Source organism: Otolemur garnettii, unplaced genomic scaffold (assembly GCF_000181295.1).
Source record: "Otolemur garnettii isolate 467f Iridium unplaced genomic scaffold, OtoGar3 scaffold00038, whole genome shotgun sequence".
Classification (NCBI taxonomy): Eukaryota; Metazoa; Chordata; class Mammalia; order Primates; family Galagidae; genus Otolemur; species Otolemur garnettii.
In genome coordinates, this window is record NW_003852433.1 from 3,024,829 (window position 1) to 3,051,496 (window position 26,668).

The 26,668-nt window shown below is 37.3% G+C and overlaps 1 protein-coding gene across 1 annotated transcript in view; it reads right to left on the minus strand.

Annotated features, from left to right (window-relative positions):
* Positions 1–26,668, minus strand: part of TTC28 (tetratricopeptide repeat domain 28) — a 472,107-nt gene that overhangs the window by 151,070 nt on the left and 294,369 nt on the right. The window contains exon 5 of the mRNA XM_023513262.1: positions 17,772–18,279. Coding sequence (XP_023369030.1) covers positions 17,772–18,279 — 508 coding nt within the window. The remainder of the gene's footprint in view (positions 1–17,771; positions 18,280–26,668) is intronic.

The window sequence follows — 26,668 nt, forward strand, 5'->3', positions numbered from 1 at the left end:
ATTTTTGTGCCAGTACCATGCTGTCTTGACCACTATGGCTTTATAGTACAGCCTAAAATCGGGTATGGTGATGCTCCCAGTTTTGTTTTTATTACTAAGAACTGCCTTAGCTATACGGGGTTTTTTTTTTTTTTCTGGTTCCATACAAAACACAGAATCATTTTTTCCAAATCTTGAAAGTACAAGTATTTTAATAGGGATAGCACTGAATAGGTAGATTGCTTTGGGAAGTATGGACATTTTAACAATGTTGATTCTTCCCAGCCATGAGCATGATATGTTCTTCCATTTGTTAAAGTTCTCTGCTATTTCCTTTCTTAGGATTTCATAATTTTCTTTATAGAGGTCCTTCACCTCCTTTGTTAGGTATATTCCTGGATATTTCATTTTCTTTGAAGCTATGGTGAAGGGAGTTGTGTCCTTACTTAGCCTCTCACCTTGGCTGTTATTGGTGTATTCAAAGGCTACTGACTTGTGGACATTGATTTTATAACCTGAGACATTACTGTATTTTTTGATGACTTCCAGGAGTCTTGTGGTTGAGTATTTGGGGTTCTGTAAGTATAAGATCATAGCATCAGCAAAGAGGGAGAGGTGACCTCCTTTGTTCCCATTTGGTTGCCCTTTATTTTCTTGTCTTGCCTAATTGTATTGGGTAGAACTTCTAGCACTATGTTGAATAGTAGTGGTGATAGAGGATAATCTTGTTTGGTTGCAGTTCTAAGTGGGAAAGCTTTCAGTTTTACTCCATTCAGTAAAATATTAGTTGTGAGTTTGTCATAGATAGCTTCAATCAGTTTAAGAAATGTGCCACCTATGCCTATACTCTTCAGTGTTCTAATTAGAAAAGGATGCTGGATTTTATCAAATGCTTTTTCTGCATCTATTGAGAGGATCATATAGTCTTTGTTTTTGCTTCTGTTAATACAGTGGATAACATTTATGGACTTGTGTATATGTTAAAGCAGCCTTGCATTCCTGGGATGAAACCTACATAATGTATGACTTTTTTGATGATAAGCTGTAATCTATTCGCTAGGATTTTGCTGAGAATTTTTGCATCTAGATTCATTAGTGAAATTGGTCTGAAATTCTCCTTTTTAGCTGGGTCTTTTCCTGGTTTTGGTATCAGGGTGATGTTTGCTTTATAGAACATGTTGGGAAGATTCCTTCCTCCTCAAATTTTTCAAATAATGTCTGGAGTACGAGAATAAGCTCTTCCTTGAAGGTTTGATGGAATTCTGGTGTGAAGCCATCCGGACCAGGGCATTTTTTTGTTGGAAGATTCTTTTTACTGTTTCTTTAATCTCAGTGCTTGAAATTGGCCTGTTCAGGAGCTCTATTTCTTCCTGGCTAAGTCTAGGGGAGAGGGTGTGATTCTAAATATTGATCCATTTCCTTCACATTGTCAAATTTCTGGGCAGAGAGTTTCTGGTCGTATTTAGAGATCATCTCTTGTATCTCTGTGGCATCAGTTGTTATTTCCCCTTTATCATTTCTGATTGAGGTTACTAGAGATTTTGCTTTTTTATTTTTAGTCTGTCTAAAGGTTTATCTATTTTAATTTTTAAAAAAATAACTCCTGTTTCATTAATTTTCTAAATGATTCTTTTGTTTTTAATTTCATTAATCTCTGATTTAATTTGGGATATTTCTTTTCTTCTGCTAGGTTTAGGCTTATATTGTTCTTCTTTTTCCAATTCCATAAGATGGCTTGTGAGTTTGTTGATGCCCTCTTACTCTTTTTCGAATATAGGCATCTAAAGTGATAAATTTTCCTCTCAAAACTGCTTTTGCAGTATCCCACACATTTTGTTAGCTTGTATCTTCATTGTTGTTATGATCAAGGAAGTTAATAATTTCCTCTTTCATTTCTTCCTGCACCCAACTGTCATTCAACAGAAGGTTGTTTAATTTCTATGACTGTGTGGCGTTGAATGTTTTTGTTGGAGTTGAGTTCCACCTTTAGTGCCTTGTGGTCTGAGAAGATACAAGGTAAAATTTCAATTCTTTTGATTCTGTTGAGGTTTGTTTTGTGTCCTAGGATATGATCAATTTTGGAGAATGTTCCATGGGGTGATGAGAAAAATGTATATACTTTATCTTTAGGATGGAGTGTTCTATATGCGTCTATCAAGCACAGTTGCTCAAGGATCTCATTTAAGTCCCTTATATCTTTGTTTAATTTTTGTTTAGAGGATCTGTCCAGCTCTATAAGAGGAGTATTAAAGTCCCCTATTATTATGGTATTATAGGATATCATAGTGCTCAAACTGAATAATGTCTGTTTCAAGAATCTGGGAGCATTTAAATAGGGTGCATAAATATTTAGAATTGAAACTTCTTCTTCTTGTATTTTTTCCCTTGACCAATATAAAGTGACCATCTTTGTCTTTTTTGCCTTTAGTTGCTTTAAAGCCACATGTATCTGAAAATAAGATTGCAACTCCTCTTTTCTTCTGAATTCCCTTTGCCTGAAAAATTGTCTTCCAACCCTTAACTTGGAGTTTTAATTTGTCTTTTGAAGCTAGGTGTGTTTCCTGCAGACAGCAAATGGATGGCTTGTGTTTTTTAATCCAGTCAGCCAATATATGCCTCTTCAGTGGGGAAATCAAGCCATTAACATTTATTGAGATAATTGATAAGTGTGGTAGTGTTCTATTCATCTTATTTTATGAAAGTCCATTGCTTAGTTTTATCTTTTGCATCATTGTGGAAGTTAGGTTCTGTCCTTTAATTTCTGTTTTTTTACTTTGCTCTTGGTCCATTGTGATGGTCAGTGGGTGGAATGGGTTGAAGTATTTCTTGTAGAGCTGGTCTTGTGGCGAATTTCCTCAGTGTTTGTATATCAGTAAATGACTTGATTTCTCTGTTAATTTTAAGGCTTAGCTTAGCAGGATATAGAATTCTGGGCTGGAAATTGTTCTGTTTAAGTAGATTAAAGGTAGATGACCATTGTCTTCTGGCTTGGAAAGTTTCACTAGAGAAGTCTGCAGTCACCCTGATGGATTTGCCCTGGTAGGTCAACTGGTGCTCTCCTGGCAGCTTGAAGAATCTTTTCTTTTATCTTGACTTTGGACAGGCTCATCATAATATGTCTTGGAGAAGCTCAGTTAGAGTTGAGGTGACCTGGGGTCCGATATCCCTCTGATAGGAGTATGTCAGAATCTTTGGTGATACTTGGGAAATTTTCATTTATAATATTCTCTAGTATGGCTTCCATTCCCCTGGGGCATTCTTCTTCCCCTTCTGAGATACCTATAACTCATATGTTTAAACACTTCATAAAGTCCCATCATTCTGTCAGTGAACGTTCTGCTTTCTCGCTCTTCTTTTCTACCTCTTTAACTATCTGAGATATTTCAAGAGCTTTGTCCTCTACCTCCGAGATTCCTTCTTCTGCATGGTCTAGTCTGTTGTTGATACTTTCTATTGCATCTTTAAGTTCTTTAATTGACTGCTTTAGTTCCTTCAGCTCTGCTATATCCTTTCTATAGTCTTCATATCATTCATCTCTTATTTGATTGTGTTTTTGGATTTCCTTTTGGTTATTTTCCACTTTATCAGCAGTTTCCTTCATTGTTTCCATCATTTCCTTCATTGTTTTCATCATCTGTATTCTAAATTCCCTTTCTGTCATTTCTAACATTTCTTTATAGGTAGAATCCTCTATAGTAGCTACCTCACAGTCCCTTGGGGTGGTTGCTCTGGATTGGTTTTTTTATGTTGCCTGGATTTTTTGTGCTGGTTCTTTCTCATGATTGATTTATCTGCTTCCTTTCCCTAATTTTCCTTTTACTTCCTCTTGCTCTTTAGGTTACCGTGCCTCTGGACTAGGGTTTCAATGAGTCAGCTGCTGGCAGGATTAGGCTGAATGAACACATGCAAGCACTTGCCAGTTTTCCACTGTTTTTGTCCTCCTTGTGGTGTCCAGAAGACCCTCACTGACTCCCTGTGTCTCCAAAGGGATGTTTCTGGGCAGATACCACCAACCAGAGATGCCTGAAGTCTCCTCTCCCTGGATTCACCATGCCCAGTTACAAGCAAGCTGTTAGTTGGCCACCATCTTCAGCTCTCTCAATGTATTGTATATTTCAAAATTGTTAAGAGTATATTTTAAATGTTCTCACCCAAAAAAATGGTAAATAAGTGATCTTCCATCTACTCTTTGTACAATGTATACATATATCAAATATATTGTTCCATATATATCAAATATACAAATATACAATTGTAATTTGACAATTAAAAGACAAAAAGAATAAAATAAAGGCATATCATTCCAATTCTACTCTGCACCACAGTGCACTGTGTTTTTAAAACTAAATCTTTGGCTGGGCACATAGCCTACACCTTGTAATCCCAGTACTTTGGGGATCCAAGGTGGGAGGACCACTTGAAGTCAGGGGTTCAAGACCAAACTGAGCAAAAGTAAGACAATGTGGCTATTAAAAACAGAAAAATTAGGCAGGCATGGTGGAGCACAACTGTAGACCCAGCTACTCAGGAGGCTGAGGCAGGTGGATCACTTGAACCTAGAAGTTTGAGGTTACAGTGAGCTACAAAGATGCCATTGCACTCTAGCTTGGGCAACAGAGTAAATAAATGAATAGATTTCAAATAAACCTACCTTTTATTAAATATAAAATATAGTCAGAAAGGTATAAAATCATAAGCACACAGCTCAACAAATTTTCACAAAGTTGAGGACAGCTGTGTAACTACCACTCAGATCAAAAAGCAGAACATTATCAGAGCTCCTGAAATGTATGTTTTTAAAAATCATCCTTTACTACCTCAATCATGTTGGTGGCTTAAGATTTGGAATCTTCACTTTTAACTTTCACTATCTTCTAAGAGAATTCTCCATGAAGGAAATGACAGAGGTGATCTGAATAATCATTTGCTGTATCATCTCCAAAAGTCTACCTAAAAGACATGATGCTAATAGTGTATATTTTCTGCTGTTATTTTGATTTTCTTAAAAAAAATCAAAATAGTTAAAAACAAATTCCTCCAAACTCATCCCAAAATGCATGAATTACTTAAGGAATGAACATGAGACTAAAAGGAAGGCCAAATGATTTCAGAAGAAAGACCCCAAAGCTCAATGTAGTCACGCAGTGTAGGTCCAGTGTGCAGCGTCCAGCACAGACGGTAGGGCCGAGGGTCACAGATGCATTCACCATTGCTGGCAAAGCAAAGGACTACACAAGAGCTATTGCAGATGGAAAGACCAGGAACAGGCAGGTGTGGGAGGTGCCAGTGCCAGATGTGGGGTAGGAGCCAATGACTAACATCACTGTGAAACTCCCAGGCTCACTGAATGGTGCCAGGTGGCACTCACTGTTCAGAGAAAACACCAAAAGAAGGGCTAAAGGAAGGGGAAACACCAAAGTGGCAGTTACCCCAGCAGGCAATGCCTGGAAAACAAAACTGAGTTCGGAAATCCATATTCACCAAAGTGATCACTCAAGTGTTCCTTTCTGAAGTCCTAACAGAAGTGTTATCAATGCTTAGGACTGGGCTACCTAATGGGAAATGCCCCCAAGGGGGGTTTTGACTCATAAATCTATTCAGCTTCACATGTTCATAATCATTTGTGTAAAGAAGAAAAAACCTCCAAGCACTAATTAGAAAGATAGAGCTGTTGTGTTTTCTTCTTGATCACCTTATCTTCTTTATTCAGTTCTTGAAGACTCAGCTATTAAAAGAAATTAAGTAATTCATCAAGACCATTTCAATTACCTGCTGTTGATAACATCAGATTACAATTAGCATCTACAAATGAACCAAGTGCCAACTGCCAAGCTGAAACATAAGCTAATTTACTGCTGGATTCTGCCTGCTGGAGACACAACTCTGGGAGCTGGCAGCAAGCATCCACTTCATTATTCCAACAACAGTTTTGCAACCCCTTTTGCAACAGTCCAAAGTGCAGCTCTGACCAAGATTTACGGCCCTGTCTGCCTCAGCTCATATGTTTACAGATGCACTATATCTGTAAGCAAATCACAGCTCCTTTTAAATAGCAATGTCTAGACAAGCAGGGTGACAAATTTTGACCTAAAGGACAGAATAAATATTATAATATGTATTAGGCACTGATAGGTGTGAGGTACAGCACAGGATGTGGGTGTCATAACCTTAAAGAGGGTCTGAATCATTTTCTGTGAGTCCTCTAGTGCTTGATCAGAAAAATTTTCTGTGATTGATGCCTTCCATTGCTTACGTCTCCTTTTAAACAGGGAAACGATATTCTTGTTCCTTTCTTTTAGCTGTCTAGAAAAATCTGTTCAAGGGCTGGGACATATTAATTTTTTGTATTTATATTTTCCCTTGTTGTGACTCTTGATAGGAACTGGTCTAGATGAAAAGAAGAGGTGTGCAGTTTGGCTTCCTCTATTAGGGGTGTTATCAGACTTTGACAACCTGTATAACCTTATTTATGATTCTCAAGTAGAAGAACTAAGTACTCAAAAAACGTGTAGGGCTCTGAGGGGGCCTGCAGGCTCAGCAAAAGGGAGCGTGCTGACGTGAGTTTGGATCCTGGCTCCGCTACTTTTATAAACTATATGAATTTGGGCAATACCTTTATTTATGCCTACCACAGATCCTTATAGTGAAGACTCTTATAAGGAAACAACATTTGCGAAGTTTGCAAAGTTCAGTGCACAAACACACAACAGCTTCTCCAGGGAAAGAGAAGAAAGGCTCTTTCTGTTCTGATGGTGCCTCCACTTCTCTAGCCATGCTTGCTGTCTTGCTCCTGGGCATGAGCCGTGACCACTCTTTCAAGGTTGCCTATAACCCTTTCACATCTCCCCATGCATGGGGGTGGAAGTTTGGGGCAGAAGTAGCATCTTGGCTTTCAGCTCTAGCCCAGGTCATACCAGGATGGCTCCCCCTAGGATCCACCATTCTTATGGGAATGTTTTTTTCATGGAAGGATCTATGGACATGAAATCCTAGATGTGGATCCTTTTTCCAACTCTTTGTCTCTTACGCTATGATCTTAGGCAAGTCACAAATGTTCCTTAATCTCTAGATCCTCATCACTGAAACACAATAATAATAGTTTACTTCATGCCTTATTGGGAGGACAAACAAGTACTGTAAAATAAAACTATCATAGATTTGCACTGCTATACCAAGAACTTCACTGTGAGGGCTCCTAGACCTTTTGACATCTGGAGAGCTTATTTTGTATATAGCCCCACATATCATTCTGAGATTTCCAAAGAAAAACCCCTGATTAGTATAAATTAACTTCTACCTATAATTATAAACATTGTTCCTATAAAGCCAGGCCTCTTTCCACTTCAAAAAATTCTCAATGTATAAAAATTGAAATATAAAAATATAAAGGAAAGTAATTGTTATACTATAGAAAAAGTTTTTCTTCTACAAAAGAAGTAATAAAATAACTATTTTAAATTGCACATAAACTTTATGTCCACCCTGTGTAACTGGCTGGGTGTGGTGGCTCACACTTGTAATCCTTGCACTCTAGGAGGCCGAGACAGGCAGATTGCTTGAGCTCAGGAGTTTGAGACCAGTCTAAGCAAGAGTGAGACCCCATCTCCACTAAAAATAGAAAAATTAGCTGGGCCTTATAGCAGGCATCTATAGTCTTAGCTACTTGGGAGGCTGAGGCATGAGGATCACTTGAGCCCGTGGAGTTTGAGGTTCTGTGAGCTATGATGACAACACAGCACTCTACCCAGGGCAACAGAGTGAGACTCTGTCTCAAAAGAAAGAAAAAGAAAAGAATAATAAATAATTAAGGTACAATATGTGTATAGATTGTGTAAATAATATGTCAATTCTTCTGTGTGACCTTGAGGATTCAGAATTTTCGGATTCAGAGTGTCAGAATAATTTTTTCAAACATGATTTTTATAAAAGTTATTTAGGTAATATAGTAGAAACTGCAAGTTAACCACCCAAGGGACTGTGAGAAATTGGTCAACATATGGAGGTGGTCAACATATGGAACTAGGCGTACTGTACCGATGCATACATGTGGTGCATGTCTATTCTATGAAAATTAGGTCAACTTAAGGAGGGCGGGTCAATGTAGGGAGGTTATCACCTAGGGAGGTTCTGTATACTTATACTCTAAATTTAGAACAGCTAAGGGTTACCACTGTTGCACTGTAAATAAGAGGAATGATGTATTCACCACAATTGCCAACAAACTTCTTTTTTTATTCTTTATTATTTTTTTATATTTATTTTTGGGGATTCATTGAGGGTACGAGAAACCAGGTTACACTGTGCTAACAAACTTTTTTTCTAACACACAACTCTGAGGATGGTTTGAAAACTTCCAGAAAAAAAAGAGGTTAAGAGTCATCTTATGAGGTTTTAATTAGCTGTTTATGCTACAAGTCTACCTGGGCTTTGATTTTTTTCATATGTAAAATCAACTAACATTTTCTTTTCTTTTTTTGAATAATCTTTTTTTAGAAAAAGAAATGCTTAAAACAGAAAAACAGAAAAGATCTGTTGGCCAGTGTTTCTGCGTGAGGGCCGGAGTTTTATTATTTTTTTATTTTTATTTGCATTTTTTAGGAGTTTTTTTTTTTAATTTTTTCAAATTAATATGAGGGTACTTTTTTAGGTGACATTGTTCTTACTTCCAGGGTAAAGTTCCATTTGTAGAAGAGCCCCTTGCCCAAGGGGGCATGTTATATATACACTCTCACAATATGCCCATTAGTGAGATCCCATCTCATACCCTTCCTTTTTCTGCCAAACGTCCCTCCGCCACTTCCCTCTACCCTTGATAAAATCAATATTTTCAACCTCATAGGTTTGTGAGGAAGATTAAACATGAAAATGAATACATAAACATGTGGTCAGAGCAAGCTTTGAGATATACGTGTTAAACGAAAAACCATAAGCTCCATGAGGACAGAACTATTTTGGTTTTATTCATTAAAAGCTAACAGAGTGCCTATCACATAACTAATGTTCAACAAGTATTTGTTGAGCAAAAGAATGAATGAATAAGTGAACAAATAAATTAATCAACACTAGTCTCATTTCCTATTCCTTCCCAAATAAGCTACTTTCTAGATATAAAATGTCTTTTTTTTTTTTTTTTTAATTTGAGACAGAGTCTCACTCTGTCAGCCTAGCTAGAGTGCACAGCTCACCTCAACCTTAAACTCTTGGGCTCAAGTGATTCTCCTGCCTCCAAAGCAGCTGGTACTATTGGCACACATTACTCTGCCTATCTAATTTTCTTGTTTTATGCAGAGATGGGGTTCTGAACTCTTGGCCTCAAGCAAGAGTTCCGAACTCAAGGCCTCCAGCTGCCGCAGCCTCCCAGACTGCTAGGATTACAGGTGTGAGCTAGTAATCCATGCCTAGCCTAAAATGTCTTTTTGACTAAAAAGGGACAGATGTTTTAAACCTATCAATTATTTTCCATAGATGAAGTAGTAGATATCTGATCTCAGGCCTTGGAGGGAAAAACTTTTCAGCTTACGTATTTGACCCAACACTACAGACAACAGGCCTGACATTGATGTGTACAGGAAATGGCTCCTGAAATGTGCTCACCATTGTGTCTATTGCTGGGGCACAGTGACAAACTAAGTGGTCACCTTCATGGTGGGGGAAGGAGGGAGAGACTGCACCATCCTTCTCATGGTTTCCCTTCTCACTTTCCTAATTACAGTTTATCCCAAAGCGCGATGAGAGGTAATTCTGCCTAGTTCCCCAGTAAATTAGAAGATTTGTGATTATCAGAGTGAAAGGACTTTAATTGAGCCTTTACTCTACTAACCTACTCGGTGGCAGCACATTTGAGGTTTGACTTTAAACTGCCTAAATTAGAACCGTAAAGAAGGCCACCAAAAAAACTAAAGGATACAGAAATACTGTCATACAACTGTCCTTGTTTTGAGCATAAAAGAAAAGATGGCCATTTTGTAAGCCAAAATGTACATTAACATTATTTTCCCAAGGAAGACACACTACTTATTTATAAGAAATCTGAAGACTCTAAACAATTTCCACTTGCTTTGTTTAAACAAAATGTAGTTAATGAATACTAGTATATGCTGACCACCAAAGGACAAAGACTTGTTACCTCCATCTTCCTTCTCTCTCTCCATGTCCACAAGTTCTCCCACTTCATCCTCTGATATGTACAGAAAGTTTCTATTATCCAAAAACCTTTCTAGTAACTCAAATCTTAATTTCTTTGCTTCTTTGATATAAATGTTATACGTTCCACATCTTAAAGTTCTCTTCTCCCTGAGCTCCTCCTGAATCCTCTCTACTTTCTGTGAGCCTGACTCAGTCTCTCTGGCTGGCTTTCTTTTCTGTTTCTCAGATGTCACTAGGATGATGCCATCTTAAAACACATATTTCCCATTCTATTTGCTCATGTTACATTAAATGAGAGAAACGCATACTGGGAGTATAGCAAATCAAACTTTAAAAAATCACGTGCTCTTCCAAACTAGTTCCTCTCCCCTCCCAAGTTTTCCTGTTTCTTTCTAAAGGTACCACCATTCTTCTAGCACCTGCATGCACCCCCTTCCTATAAGCCTTGACTCATTCAATGTAACATACAAATAAATATTTTGTGTAAGGGGTTGGTTATATATGCATATGTACTTAGTGATATGGATACTATGGAGTAGAATGTCATCCATACTTCCAATAAACTTTAACCCAGTATAGGTAACTATACAAGTATACAAATAACTATTATTTATGATTGAATATTAAAAGAATAAGAGAAATTTTAAAAGTTATTAGGACTCAGAAAAGGGAAAGAACTTACCAAGAAGGGCTTGAAGTAGTGAATGGTACTTAGGATAATCCTAAAAAAGAGGGGTAAAATTTAGACAAGCAAGATAGAAATATAGGGACTATGTGGAAGAAATAGCTTGAGAAAATCTATTAAAGTCGGAAAGCTTGGTCACTGTGGTGATATCAGTGCATATGGAAAAGCCTGGCTTTATGTAAAGAATACATACAAAGAATGAACAGAATTAAAGAACAGAAAATTAGGTATAAGTTTAATCATGATAGCCTTTACTTTAACGTAAGGACACTAGTATACAACATACGACAACCAATGACTTGAGTAAAGCTTTAGGATGATCAGTCTAATATTGATATGTGGGATGGAGGAGACATGTGGGAAGAAGGGAATGGTGGTAAGAAAATCCCAACCAGACTAGGTAGCTAGGATAGGACAATGAAAGAAAAGAATTTTTACGAAAATATTTACTTGGTAACTGTTAAATTGGGAATCTGAAAAAAAAAAAAAAAAAAAGAAAGAAATCAAATGGTGACTTTAGAGTTCTAAGTCAAGATGGAATAGTAGACTGAATAATGACATCCGTCTCTCCCACAACACGCCCATGTCCTAATCCCTGGAACCTGTGAATGTTATCAGATATGGCAAAATGGACTTTGCACATATGATTAAATTAAGAATCTTGAGATAGGGAGATTATTCTGGACTATCCAGGTGGGCCTGATATATTCACAATAGTTTTCATTGGAGGTTATGCTGGAGTCAGGAGCAGAAGAGAAGGTGATGTGATGACAGAAACACAGACTGGAGGGATGCACTCTGATGGAGGAGGAAAGCAGCCACTAGAAGCTGAAAAAGGCAAAGAAACAGATTCTCCTCTGAACTCTGCCAAGGACCCAGCTCTGCCAACATCTTCAAGTTAGGCCAATGAAACTGATGTTAGGATTCTGACCTCTAGAGCTGTATGAGAATAAGTTTGCCTTGTTTTAAGATACCAAGTTTACGGTACTTTGTTACACAGCAATGGGAAACTAAGATGGCAGGAAGGGTGGGGCTGTCATCAACAGCATTAGGAAAAAGGTAATTTAGGAAAAATACATTCCACGTTCGGACTCACTAACTTTGACAGATGAGCATGAGAATCAGATGGAATACCTAGTAGGCAGTTGGAAGTGTGAAAGTGATGCTGAGAAGAGAAAGAGGGGAGAGTTGGTGAATACAGAGTTAGAAATAAGTTGCACGAAAACAGTAGTCTAAAGTTTGGGGAAAAAATGATAAAAGGAGCTATGCTAAGAAAGAACAGAAAAGAATCAGGGAATTTAACATAAGAACTCCCACATTAACAAGAGCAATACAACAGAAAGGAGCCATTGAAAATAAAGTAGGATATCTGAAAAATGACACAGAGGGAACCCTAAAAAAACAAAGCAGACTGCAGGAAAGTATACGTATTATAATCCAAGTTGCAAAAAGGGAAAACAATACACAGAAAACAATACCTCTATACACAGGTCTATATATTTACACATATGATTATATTGACGTGTGTTTATATACGTAGAAAAAAGGCCTACAAAGATTCTAACCAAATTGTTAATGGTAGTTAACTGAAGAATGGGACAGGAGACGGTAATAATTTTAGGAGCAAAAATCCTTTTTCTATTTGACACAGTTTTATACCGTAAACATTTTTTTTTTAACAAAAGAAACACTTTTAGAACTTTTAAAATTGTTCATCATTCAAAGGGGGCAAGAAAAACCAATGAAGAAGATACAGAAAGAGCAGCCAAGAAGAAAATTACAGTGGTGCTTCATAGAAACCTAGAGAGGAGGAAATTTCAAGAAGTTAGCAGAGCTTGCCAAATGCTGCATACTGAAATCTAGAACTGTCAAAATATCTCTCTACTCGGCCATCAGGAGATCACTAGAGAACAAAGGGTGCAACCTGAACTTCAATGGGTTAAAAATGAATAGGAGATATTCAGTTTCCAGGAACAGAGGAATAATAGCTTCTCCTTTTAGAACAACCCTACAAATAACAACTGTAAACTCTGGTGGCAGGTGGGAAGGGGACCTATCAGAAGGCCCTGGAAAGCAACCAAAGAAGTGAAAAACGAAGAGAGGTTGAAGGTGAGCCACTGAATAAAGGAATGGCATTGTCAAATTTCTTATTTTTCAAATGCTGGAGGACCTTTCTTTTCCCCTCAAAGGGTAGGCCCCAAGTAGTGCCGTGTTGTGAGGCTAAAATTCAGTTAGAAAAATAGTCTATTGACTTGAAAAACCAGAGTAAAAATCCCAGACAGAGCCACATTAAGGATCCTTGAATTCTGAATATGAACACTACCCACATCTCTGCATAATCCCTGAAACATGCATGTAGAAGGCAGAATCTAAGCAGCCCAATTAAAGCTAAAAGACCCAAATAAAGATTTCAGCTTCCACCTACCACAGGAAACACTAAGTTTGGAGCTTGAATTCGGCTAAGTTAACTGCTTGATAAAACAACAACAAAATCAACACTATGAAGAGAAATATATCAGAATCCAGTGTCTCCATAAAATATCATTCCCAGTGTGAGATATAATCCCATATTACTAGGCATACACAGAAATATTAAAATGTAACAAAAGGCAACCAATCCAAAACGTTGTGACTATATAGAGTATGCCTTATCCAAAATACTTAGGATCAGAAGTATTTCAGAATCTAGATTTTTTTTTTTTTTTTGGCCACATTATACTTACCAGTTAATCGTGCCAAATCTGAACTCCAAAATTCTCCAGTAAGCATTGCCTTGACTGTCATGTTGGCACTCAAAAAGTTTCAGATTTTAGATTTTCAAATTTGGGATGCTAAATCTATACTAAAAAACTTTGAATTATATGTTTTAATTGTATGGTATGTGAATTATATCTCAGTCAAGCTGTTACCAAAAAGGAGCTATCCACGGAGTTTAACCCCAAGACAACACTATGGAATTACCAGGTAAGATTTTAAAAGGAACTGTCATAAGTAGACTTAGTTATGTAAAGGGAAAAAATACGTGTGCATGTAATAAATAAACTCATAAATCTTAGCAGAAAAACTGAAATATTAATTAAAAGAACGAAATGGAAATTCTAGAACTAAAAAGAACAATGCCTTTCTAAAATGAAAAATTGACTTGTGCAGTGAAGAATTTATCCAGCCCAAAGAGAGGTCTAGACTCTGCCGTTGGTAGAGCATTTGGAATGTCCTGACTGGTAAGAGTGTCTTTATTTGCCTAACGCCCTTGGCCACACCAGATAGTCTATGCTAGCTAGTGTGATTTGCTATGAAAGCTCTGGGTCACATTAGATGGTCTACGATAACAACGTGATTTACAATGAGGGCTTTGGGCCACGTGGTATGAGCTCAACCTCCAGAAGGGCTAGAAACTGAGGTTACTCACACAGGTGGTCAACTATTTCTATACCACCAAGATCTAATAAAAACGTTGGGTACCAAGGCTCGAATAAGCTTGGTTGGCAACATTCTGTGCCCACTGTCATGTATCATTGTTTGGAGAAGTTAGTGCTGTTCATGATTCCACTAACAACTGGAGTTGGGAGGAGACAACTGGAAGCTTTGCACTTGGAACTCTCCTGAACTCTGCTGCATGTGCCTCTTTCCTTGGCTGATTTTAATCTGCATCTTTTCACTGTCATAAACTATAATCATGAGTATAACATCTTTCAGTGCATTTGAGACCAGCCTGAGCAAGAGTGAGACCTCATCTCTACAAAAAAAATAGAAAAATTAGCCAGGCATAGTGGCATGTGTTATAGTCTCAGGTACTCTATGTTTAATCAGTTGCAACTCAGTTCCCTACTCAGGAAGCTGAGACAGAAGAATCATTTGAACCTAGTGAGCTATGATGATGCCACTGTACTTCAACTGGGGTGACTGGGCAAGACTCTGTCTCAAAAAAAAAGGAAAAGAAGGAAAGAAAGAAAAAAGCCATAATTTTCAAAAATTGAGAAAAAGTCAGACTCTCTCTCTTTTTTCTCTCTCTCTCTATATACACACAATTATATATGTATAGTCAATAAACTTTAAATAAAAAAACATAGAGAAATAAAAAGTAAATGGATAGAAAAAGACGAGCCACAGAAACAATAAGCATATGAAGATGGGAGTAGGTATGTCACTATCAGATAAAGTGGTAATACTCTTTTGTCTTGAAGTTCAAAGATAAAAATAGACATTTCATAATGATAAAAGGGATATTTTTTCAGGAAGACAAAATGATCATAAATGTATATCTACCCAATAAGAGAGCTTTACAATGCATGAGGCAAAGTTTCACAGGATTAAAGGGAAAGACAGCATCTAATTAAACATATATCCAAAAACATCAATAAAGACAAAGATGATCTGAATGACACTATCAACTACCTAACTGGCATCTGAAGGCTTTGGACCTAACTGGCATCTAAAGGCCACTACATCAATTAAGATCCTACAGAATATGTTCTATGACCACAATAAAATTAAACTAAAATTTGGTAACAAAACATCTGTTAAAACCGTGAGTATTTTTAAATTAAACAGTACTTTGTGAGACAAAAAGAAACAGAAATCAGCTTAGAAAATTTTTAGAACTCAATGAAAGTGAAAATAAAATGCATCAAAAATTATAGGATACAGGTTACGCAGTGTTTAGAGGAAATTTTATATATTTAAATACTTGTATCAGAAAATAAGGGTCCATAATAACTGACCTAAGACTGGACCTTGCGTAGCTACCAAAAGGACCAAACTAAATATAAGGAAGAAAATGATATAAGATCAGAAATAAGAAAACAGACAAGCAATAGAAAAAAAATTAATAAACACAGAAGTTGGTTCATTAAAAAGATCAAGAAAATTGATAAATCTCTTTATCAGAATGATCCAGAAGAGGACCAGCGGAGTACACGTGCATAATACAAACTACCAGTATTAGGACTGAAGAAGGGCTTATCATTATGTACCCTACGAGCATTAAATGGGAAATATTACACAAGTAAACAATTTAGGCCAATAAATTCAACAACTTAGATAAAATGAACAAAGTTTTTGAAAACTACAACTTATCAAAACTGACACAAAATTAAAAGGAAAATCTGAATAGTCCAATATACACAGCTTTCTAAACTCCAGGTTCTAAGTCTTCTAATTCATGCTGCATGCTACTTGGACAGAACACTTGACTTGTTTTCCTTAAATATCTAATCTATCTTCTCATTCCTGTATTTCAAAGCCTTCAGAAGTTCCTGCTAGCTAGCATATCCCTTGCCTAGTTTCATACTAATTTACCACGCTCTAGCACACTACTGAAGGCTAATCATGCCCCATCCCTCAGATATGCCAACAGACTGCATGTGTCTTGCCATCAATGCAGTCCATTCCTGACCAAATCTAACCTATTCTTCAAGGTCCATCTAGGTCTAATCTGTAAGAAGTTTTCTAGACTATTCCCAGCTCACAGGTTCTCCCTTCTAAAAATTCCATGGTGATACATTACTCACATTATCTTATAGGGAAGCCACTCTTGTGCTATTTATTAGTCTTATTTTCCCAGCTAAATTATAAACTCTTTACAAGAGGGGGACAAGGATTTTTTTTAAACTTCTCTATTCCTTAAAGCAAGTATTCGAAGATTAAGCACATAGTATGGATTCAACAAATACTTGTAATTGTTGAATGAATATAGAAGTTAAAAGCTTCTTTCTATAGTTCTTGCCACTCTCTAGACCAGGGGTGTCCAACCTTCAGCTCATGGGCCACATGCTGATTTTGTGAGGACTTTTATTGCTTAGCTGTGATGTCAGATATCATAGTAAGAATGCACATACTTTCCTTCTGCTAAGTAGCTTTTGCTAGTGTTTGCATGTTCTATGAGTGGCCCAGCACAACTCTAATTCCTCCAATGTATAGCAGAGAAAAAAAAGAAGGTTGGATATCTATGCTCTAGACTCTCATTCTGATCTCAGTATCATCTTCAGAACCCTATCTAGGAATCTGCATGACTCTCTAACAGCTATTCAAGAAACATTTGGCTAAATAAGCAGAGGTAGAGGGGAGTACTAAAGTAACATAAATAGAGATGAGGATGGCTTGGTTAGGCAGATCACATAAGAAAAAGGGGCTGAATTTAACATTCTGTTGCTATTAAAATCTGATTCACATAGAATAATATCAATAAAGTCACCTTCTCCTTGTCCTCTCCCCACCCAAATCCCATGGGCATAGACTGACTCGTGTGGCCAAGACCTGGGATGAGCTCAGGTTATACTTCCAAATGCATCTGTACCTTTCATTCATTATGTACTCAAATATATTTGGGATATAGAGATAAAATGACAATAATATTTTCTAAAAAGTAGCCAGTTAACCAATTACTTATTGTATCTTACCAATACATACAAATCTCCCAAATTCTAAATGTTTTAACTGTAACCAGGTACATGTACTATCAAAACAGTGACTGCAAATCTATCTTACTCAAATAGATCTTTTCAAAACTAATTTTGCATTTATACTAAAATTAGCAATATTATTTGTGAATACACATAATTCTGAGGGAAAAAACACATTTTCTCTGAGGTTAATTCACCAGGAAATCACTGTAAACAAAAAATCCTCCTGAATTCCCATCCACGGATAATTTTCTACCGCATTCTCTTTTGTTTAAACCAAACACAGCTTTATAGACTCATTTCATTTTCCTTCTGACTAGATAAATCTGGTTACTCTTCTCTCTAGACAGATTAAAAGGCCAGGTTATTTTGTTTTTCTAGTGTTTCAGAATTCTAATCCTTAGAGCACTATGATGACTTATGCCATTTAGAGAAGGTAGGCTCCAAGGAAATATATCTGAAGGAAAGATACAACATACATAGTAAGGATATTCTTTTCAGTATTAACAGATTCAGCTCAAGACACTGACCCAGTATCTGGCAAGCAATCTTGTCCTTACCCAGATTGGAGGATGCTCGTCCCTCTGCAGCCCAGTCCTTGAGATCCTCAGCAATGCCCAGCTGCTGTTCATGGTACTGTTTAGCCCTCTCCAAATCCTGCATGCACCTGGCAGCGTGGCCTAGGCCAGCATAGGCCCGCATCTCAATGGCCTTCTCCATCAACTCCTGGGCCAGCTCTAGCACGTAGTTGTGGTATGACATGGCTTTGTCAAAGTTCCTCCGGTAATGATATGCACTGCCCAGGTTGCTGTAGGCCCGGGCCTCTTCTCGCTTGTTCCCCAGGTGCTTAGCTATCTTCAGATGCTGCTCATGGCACTGCACAGCGTTCTCAAAGTCACCCATAGCAATATACACAGCTCCCATGTTGCCAAGTTCTCGGGCTTCCGAAAGTTCATCTTTGGATTGCTTGGCAAGAAGAACACACTGTTTGTGACTGGCCAGTGCATTGGGGTAGTCTCCAATGGCTGTGTACACGTGGCCCAGACTGCTCAATGCTGATGAAGCTGCCTGGAGTGAAAGGATAAGACAGAAAAATGAAGGCACATCAGAGAATGGCTTTGGTTTGTTTCAGCAGATAAAATTTTACAGTTGCCTGTTACTATCCAATCTAATTCCTAATGGTGTTTCTATCAGTTTTCAACAGACCCATGCAGAACTGAAAAAGAGCATATCCAAACAGCCAGTCCCTAATAAAAGGAAGTGGCAATGTAATCGGTAACTTTCCATATCTTATCTAACAGAAATAGGTCGTATTCCATATAACCTTCATTTCAAAGACTTATTGACATTTCTAATATTCATTATGATATTATATCTCTGTTAATACTTACCTATTCATCTCTGTGGCATAGAAAATGTTGAAGAAAATCAAAAGTAATTATTACATATAATGGACCATAGTAAAATCATAGGAAAAATCCATGCTTCCCTCTTTCCACTCCTGGGCATTTCTCTATACTTAGTATTCTTCCAAAGCAGATAGATACTTTAATAGTAAGCGAGATGTTTACCACGATGACTGAGGATTTTGGACCTAGGACTCAATAGAGGGTCTTACTCTTATTTTGTTTCTTCAAAAATAACTTCAAAAGTGCTGGTTACTATGGAGGGTTTAGATGTGGATGAGTCTCAGAGGGTTACAGTCTCTGTACCTCTGAACGGAGTGGTCCCCCTTCTCAGGCTTACAATTGCTCTTCAACCTTTTCTTTTCTAGCCCAGAGGTTCTTCTAACCTTAGCCTCTCCAGGCAAGAGAGATGCTATCTTCCTAGCCCCTCTGACTGCTCACCACTCATTTATTTTTTGTCCAACGAAAAGTACACAAACACTTTTTGTTTTAAAGAAAATGTCTCTGTGTTGGTATAGTGAACCATACAGGGACAACCAAAGTAGCAGAGGAGATGTTACATGGTTCCTAGAATCTTTTCAAGGAGATTCCGGTCTTCAATTTCTAATTCCTTTGCAGAGAAATAAAAGGGAAGTTATGCCAGGCTGCTTCTGACCTTCTTTTTCTTCTAAAAGTCGGAAGCTTGCCTATGCTTTCTTTTGAATACAAGCTGACAGTAAGAGTTAGGTAGCCCCTTTCTTCACGATGCTCCCTCTTAGTAGGGAGCTCCCACATCAACATGTGATCCTGCCAGAACAAGGCAGACAAGTAATCTTCCAAGGGCCTGCAGGCTAGGGAATAACAACGAGGGGATGCCGTCCCTCCCTGAGTAAGGGTACTTCTTTATGAGATGTGTTCTCTGTCTGTGCACTTCAGAACACTTTATTCCTATTTTATAGATATAAGTGATTTGCTAGCCTATTTTCTTTGCTTATGAAATAGCACTTTCTGGCAAAACGATGGAGAGACCCTTTTTTATCCTAATGGTGTTTGCAAATAGTATATGTGCAAAGTGTCCCATATTATTTTAAGTTGCTTTTATCACTTCACAGATGTTCTAACAAAAAGATTTAGAAACTAGAGAAGTAGTAAATATTTAGAAATTTACTGTTTTGTTTTATCTGAGTGTTAGAGAGCAAAAATAATTTCATGATAGAAACAATGCTGCAGCCATGATGTCACCAAAGAGCATGCCATTTGGATATGTACTGGCCTCAGGTTCCTGCTCTGAGAGCCTCTTTGAGACTGAGGTTAGGACTTGATGTCAACACCCTGTACAGGGGCCTTTCTACTGCTCATACCCCACCTGTACCCCACCTCAACACTCTTCTTTTCCGTCCTTGCTGCAGGCCCATAGACTCATCCTCTTTCCCTACTTCGGTGATTGGCCTCACCTTATTCTTAGGGGTTCTTCTCTACCCAAACCTGCTTAGGGAGAACATAGTCCATAACCCTCCCACCTCATCCAAAGATCTTGGTTGCCCTGAGAGCAAATCATAAAGGTTTTTTCACTATAAAGCTAGTACAGCTTAGAACTACACTCACTGCCCTTTATTAGCTCTGGGATCTTCAGCAATTTAATTCGCTGAGCTTTGGTTTTCCAGGCATTTCTAGGCCCAAAGCAGCAAGCCAGAAACTGAATGTTTTCAAACCCAACCTGTCGAATGTATAAACTATAAATAATTCACTAGACAATTCCAAATAGTAGATTGGGTTGGAAGCAATGAGCCCGTGAACACTGCAGGGGATAGATTTATAAGGCTCCAGGCAGGCACAACACCCACAGTTCTTAGGAACTTCTGGTTTATGGCAACTCCAAATGATAGCCCTGGGATCCTCTGCTTCTGGTTCTTCGTTTCTCTAAATGCCAGGGAGACAGAGGAACTCATTTACTGAAACTCTCTGAACATAAGGGAAAGGAATATTTGGGCATTTCCCCTCCAGGATGTGGGAAAGAGGGCGGGACCACTACATTAGCTCTTGTCTGGCATCCTCCAGCTAGCAGGCGGTGCTGTCAGGCTGGGACTCTTCCTGGTGCGTGTCCTAGAAGTAAGCATCTCTAGAAAGGATGATATAATTTATGAAGCACGCATCAAAGCCCCTGAAATTAGAGAGGCAGCTTTATATAGTATAAGAGTGGATTAGGATCTAGAGTCAGAGGGCCTGGCTATATAACCCTAATAAGTCCCATGTTTTATTTATAAAACGGTGCTAATAGCAATACTGTACATACTTTATAGGGCTGGGATGAGATCAGATGAACCAGGGCATGTGAGTGCCTTCAGTAAACTGTAAAGTGCACTGTGAATGCATCACTAAAGTGTGGATGGATGTTTTATGACTGCAAGCTGGCTGAGCTGAGCTCTGTTACCAAGCAGAAGCTAGTAATGGCAACTGAAAACATCAATCATTATGACCAAACATCTATATTCCTATCAGTTGCCACAGGAAATAAAGTACAGTGTTTTACAGCCCCTGGCCAAATAACATGTGATGATATTTATCAGCTAAGTGAATTACAAATTAATCACTTGTCTTTGTTCCTGTTCCTGTAGAATAAGCTTAGATCTGAAACATGGTTTCAGGCTGTTAATGAGAATCTGAAGACCTACTATCTATAGGGAATCACAGGCCCAACCTCAAGCAGATGCTGCATTTGCCACCAAGGTTCATGCTGCCTTTGTATATTAATCTCTTTGAGATTTTTGTGCTAGAATAGCAGCAGCTGCTTCCCACAGTGGAAACATTTTGGAACATCTGTATTTGAATACTAAAATGCACACAAACAGTTATGCTAACAAACTATCTGGTTAGAATAAAGTAATGCTTTTCTCTTTCTGCAAGATACAAATTACTCATTACCTAGCCAGAGCATTAGTTCCAGCTGCAGATTTAAGCAAACAGGAGTCAGTCACCTCTTACTCTGTGACCTGAATATCTGGAAAAGAATTGCATCTGACAACTTACTTTCATGGGACATGAAGGTCAGGCAAGAAATTTGCTCCTATTTTTTCAAACCACCTTAAGAATTTTTAGTCTGAAAAATTAAGTTTAAGCTATCCAAACTATAGCCACACTGATGACACTACTATTAAACATTACGTTGAAGATTTAAACATGTTTTCTTTCCATCTAGCATGTTTTTCCCTTACTGCATGTATTTTTCATGAGAGCTATATTTTCTGGGAGGATTACATCTACAGTAGTGTTATAGAGAGAATTTTCAACATAATTGCTGATTGATTCATTGCATGTCATTGGAAAAATGGGAAATGTACCTGCAGCTAGTACCAGAAATAATGATTTTCTTTTTTATTGCCCAAATCTACATGCACCATGTATTTGCTGACAGCTCCATGCACATAAACCCAGGTCCTAGATCAACCACCCACAACCCACAGGCAGAGAAAGACAGAAGAGTAAGGATAGACATGGGAACCAAGTGTACCTGGGTTCAAATGATACAATGTGTGATAATATACTTTATGTAATATTTTTGAGCCATCTTTTCCTCATCTGTAAAATGGGAATAAATTAATATCCCACACAGCCTTCACAAATACTATGTATTATAGTATTTATAATGACTCTGGCCCAGAACTTAGCACATGGAAGATACTAAAAAATTTTAGATTTCAGTTTCTCTTCCTAAGCTGACCAAGATAACACCCACTTATCTTTGCTCATTTCAGAGATATGGTAGAAGATGATCAGAAAAGAGACCATGAAGTTATATCACCACAACTAAAAAGATAATACAAGACTCTTGCCTTACTGATGAAGTGTCATCAACTTCAAATGCTGAAATCCAGAACGTTACTCATATTCCTCTTATGCAAATATATGCATGAGAAAATTTGCCCTCTACTTAGGGATATTTTAGAATCACTGGTATAGCCAACATGTAATCTTGGTAAAGGCACTTTATTTTAAGTGGTCAATTTTTACACTAACATTGGAGTGTTCCATATCTGGTGGATGATTGATTCATTTGTTCATTCACTCATATATTCAAGAAAATTCTCTAAGCCCAGAAATAAACTCATACACATATAGCCAACTGATTTTTGAAAAAGTTGTCAAGAACATATAATCTCTTCAACAAACAGTCCTGAGAAAACTGGATATCCACATGCAGAAAGATAAGACAAGACCCCTACCTCTCACATATATAAAAATCAATTCAAAATAGATTACACACTTAAACATAAAAACCAAAACTATGAAACCGCTAGAAGAAAACATAGGGGAAATACTTTGTGACATTTGGCTAGACAAGAGTTTTTTAAATAAGACCTCTAAGCACAGGTAACAAAAATAAAAACAAAGGAATGAGATTATGTCAAACTAAAAACCTCCTTTTTGCACAACAAAGGAAATTACTAACTGAATGAACAGATAACCTACAAAAGTGAAAGAAAATATTTGCAAACTATACAAGAGGTTAATATCTATAATATGTAAGGAATTTAAACAACTCAATAGCAAAAAAGCACAAATAACCTAATTTAAAAAGACTAAAGACCTTTATAGACAATTTTTTCAAAAACATACAAATGGCTAAAAGGTGTATTTAAAAGAATGCTCAATATCACTAATCGTTAGGGAAAAGCAAATCAAAACCACAATGAGATTAGATACCACCTCACTCCCCTTGGAATGGCTATTATCAAAAAGACGAGAGAAAACAAGAGTTGGCAAGGTTGTAGAGAAAAAGGAATACTTACCCACTGTTGATGGGACTGTAAACTAGTACAGTCAATATGGAAAACGATCTGGAGGTTCTTCATCCAGATAGCAATCCCACTATCGGGTATATGTCCAAAGGAAATTAAACCAGTATGTAGAAGAGATGTCTATATGCCCATGTTTATGGAAAAACTATTTATTTACAATAGCCAAGATATAGAACAAAACTAAGTGTCCGACGATGAACGACTGAATAATAAAACATACACATATGGTATGATTTGTGTGTTCCATGTGTGATATATACACACATGGAATACTATTTAGTCATAAAAAGAATAAATTCCTGTCACTTGTGACAACATAGGTAAATCTGGAGAACATCATGTTAAGTGAAATAAGCCGAAGAAAGACAAATACTGCATGATCTCACTCATATGATAAATCTTTTTTTAAAAAAGTTGACAAAAGTACAGAGAAGAGCAGTGGTCACCATAGTGGAAGGGAAGGAAGAGGGGAAGATAGGGACAGATTGGCCAGTAAGTACAAAGTTCCAATTAGATAGAAAGAATAATTTCTGGTGTTATATTGCACACTAGGGTGACTATGGCTAACAATAAAATATTGTATGCTATAAAATAGCTAGAAGAGAGGCTTCTGAATATTCTCACCACAAAGAAATGATAAATGAATGAAGTAATAGATATACTAAGTGCCCTGAATGATTCATTTCACAACACAGATATGTATCAAAACATCATATTATACTTCATAAGTATGTAGAATTACAACACATCCATTAAAAAAATAAATTTTTAAAAAAGCAAATTCTCCAGGCTTACATGAGTATAATCAACTAATCTTTAATGGAGTATGTAGTACAAAGGCACTTCAATGGAGAAAGGATATTCTTTTCAATAAATAGTATTGGAACAACCAATAACATGTGAAAAAATTAATCTAGACACAGATCTTACATATTTCACAAAAGTTAACTTGAAAGAGATCATTGGCCTAAAGGTAAAATACAAAACTATACAATTCCTAGAAGATAACACAAGAAGAGAAAATCTAAGTGATCGTGGGTTTGGTAATGACTTTGTAGATGGAACATAAAAAGCATAATCAATGAAAAAAAATGCTAAGTTGAACATTAAAATTAAAAACTGTGTTCTGTAAAAGACACTGCTAAGAGAACAACTGGTAAAAAGACAAGCCAGAAACTGACAGAAAATATTTGCAAAATACATATCTGATAAAAATCTTGTATCCAAAATAGAAAAACTCAACAAGGAAACAAACAACTCAATTAAACAATAAGCAAAAAATCTGAAGAGACATACATGCACCATGTATTTGGTGACAGCTCCATGCACATAAACCCACTAAAGACACTAAAGAAAAAACGAAGATGGCAAGTAAGGACAGAAAAAGATGCTCAACATCATATGGTAGAAGAGATTGGAAATTAAAACAACAATGAGAAACTACCACCTATCTATTAGAATGGCGAAAATCCAAAAGAACTGACAATACCAAATAATGAAGAGGACGCAGAACAACAGAAACTCTAATTCATTGCTGGTGTGAATAAAAAGCGGTACAGCAACACATGAAGATAGTTGGGCAATTTCTTACAAAACTAAACATGCTGTTACTGTATGATCCAGCAGTCTTGCTCTCAGGTATTTACCCAAATGAATAGAATGCTTATGTCCACACAAAAACCTGTATACCAATGTTTACAATAGCTTTATTCATAGGTGCTAAAAACTGGAAGAAAACAAGATCATTTTTCAAAAGGTGAATGGATAAACTGTGGTACATCCATATAATGGAATACTATTCAGGGCTAAAAAGAAATGGCTGTTGACTATGTGCAGTGGCTTGCACCTGTAATCCTAGCACTGTGGGAAGACAAGGTGGGAGGGTCATTTGAGGCCAAGAGTTAAAGACCCACTTGAGAGGCTGAGGCAGAAGGATCACTTGAGCCCAGGAATTTGATGTTAGAATGAGCTATGATGCCACTGGATGCTTACCACAGTAAGCTATGATGACATAGCTTTTTAATTTATTTTATTTACTTTTTATTTTTTAAATTAAAATTAAAAATTATTAGACCAGGCATGGTGGCTCACGCCTGTAATCTCAGCACTCTGGGAGGCCAAGGTGGGGGATTGCCTGAGCTCACAGGTTCCAGACCAACCTGGCCCAGAGAGGGACCCCACCTCTAAAAATAGCCAGGTGTTGTGGTGGGCACCTGTAGTCCCAGCTACTTGGGAGGCTCAGGCAAGAGAATCGCTTGAGCCTAAGAGTTAGAGGTTGCTGTGAGTTACGATGCCACTGCATTCTACCAAGGGCGACAAAGTGAGATTCTGTCTAAAAAAATTAAAAAAGGTCTATCAAGACATAGAGGAAAACTTAAATGTATATTGCTTAGTAAAAGAAGCCAGTCTTGAAAGTCTATTCTATGCTTCCAACTATGTGATATTCTGGAAAAGCCAAACATATAGAGAAACTAAAAAGATCAGTGGTTAAAGAGGGGTCAGAAGAGTGGGAAGTGATGAAGGTGGTACATAGAGAATATTTAGAGCAATGAAATTGCTCTGGATGATAGTGCAATAGTAGATAATTGATGTTACACAGTTGTCAAAATCCATAGACCTGTACAATACAGAGAGTGAACCTTACGTAAATTATGAACTTTAGTTAATAATTATATATCAATATTTGTTCAATTGTAACAAATTTATCACACACAGTGCAAGGTATTAATAATACAAGAAACTGAATGGCGGAGAGACAGAAGATATATAGGAAATCTCTATATTATTAAATGAATTTTCTATAAAACTAAAATGCTCTGAACAATAAAATTCTATTATTTAAAAATAAATAAATAAATAGGAGTTTTCCTCATTGGGGAAATGGGTAATTCTAGGAAATGGAAACAGCATGAGAAAAGGCATGAAGCATGACAGAGTGTGTTAACGATGGGAGAACAAGAAGCCATTAGACCTGGGAGCAGGGGTAGCGGCTAGAGAGGAATCTGGGAAGTCAGGGATGTCTATCCATCAGTTTTTAAAATCTAAAGCATTTTTCATTATTATTTCCTCCATTTGTGTGATAAAACTAGCCTCAAAGAGATAAAGTGGAATGCCTAAAAGTACACAATTAATAACAGCACAAGGCTTCAGATCCGCTTTAAGTCTCATGCACATTTGACTACACAGTGTAGCCTCTGCGGATGGATTTACGGTCCACCCACGGGGCAAGAGGAGCCTCAGAAGGTTTAAGGTTTAACGGACATGATCATTTGTACT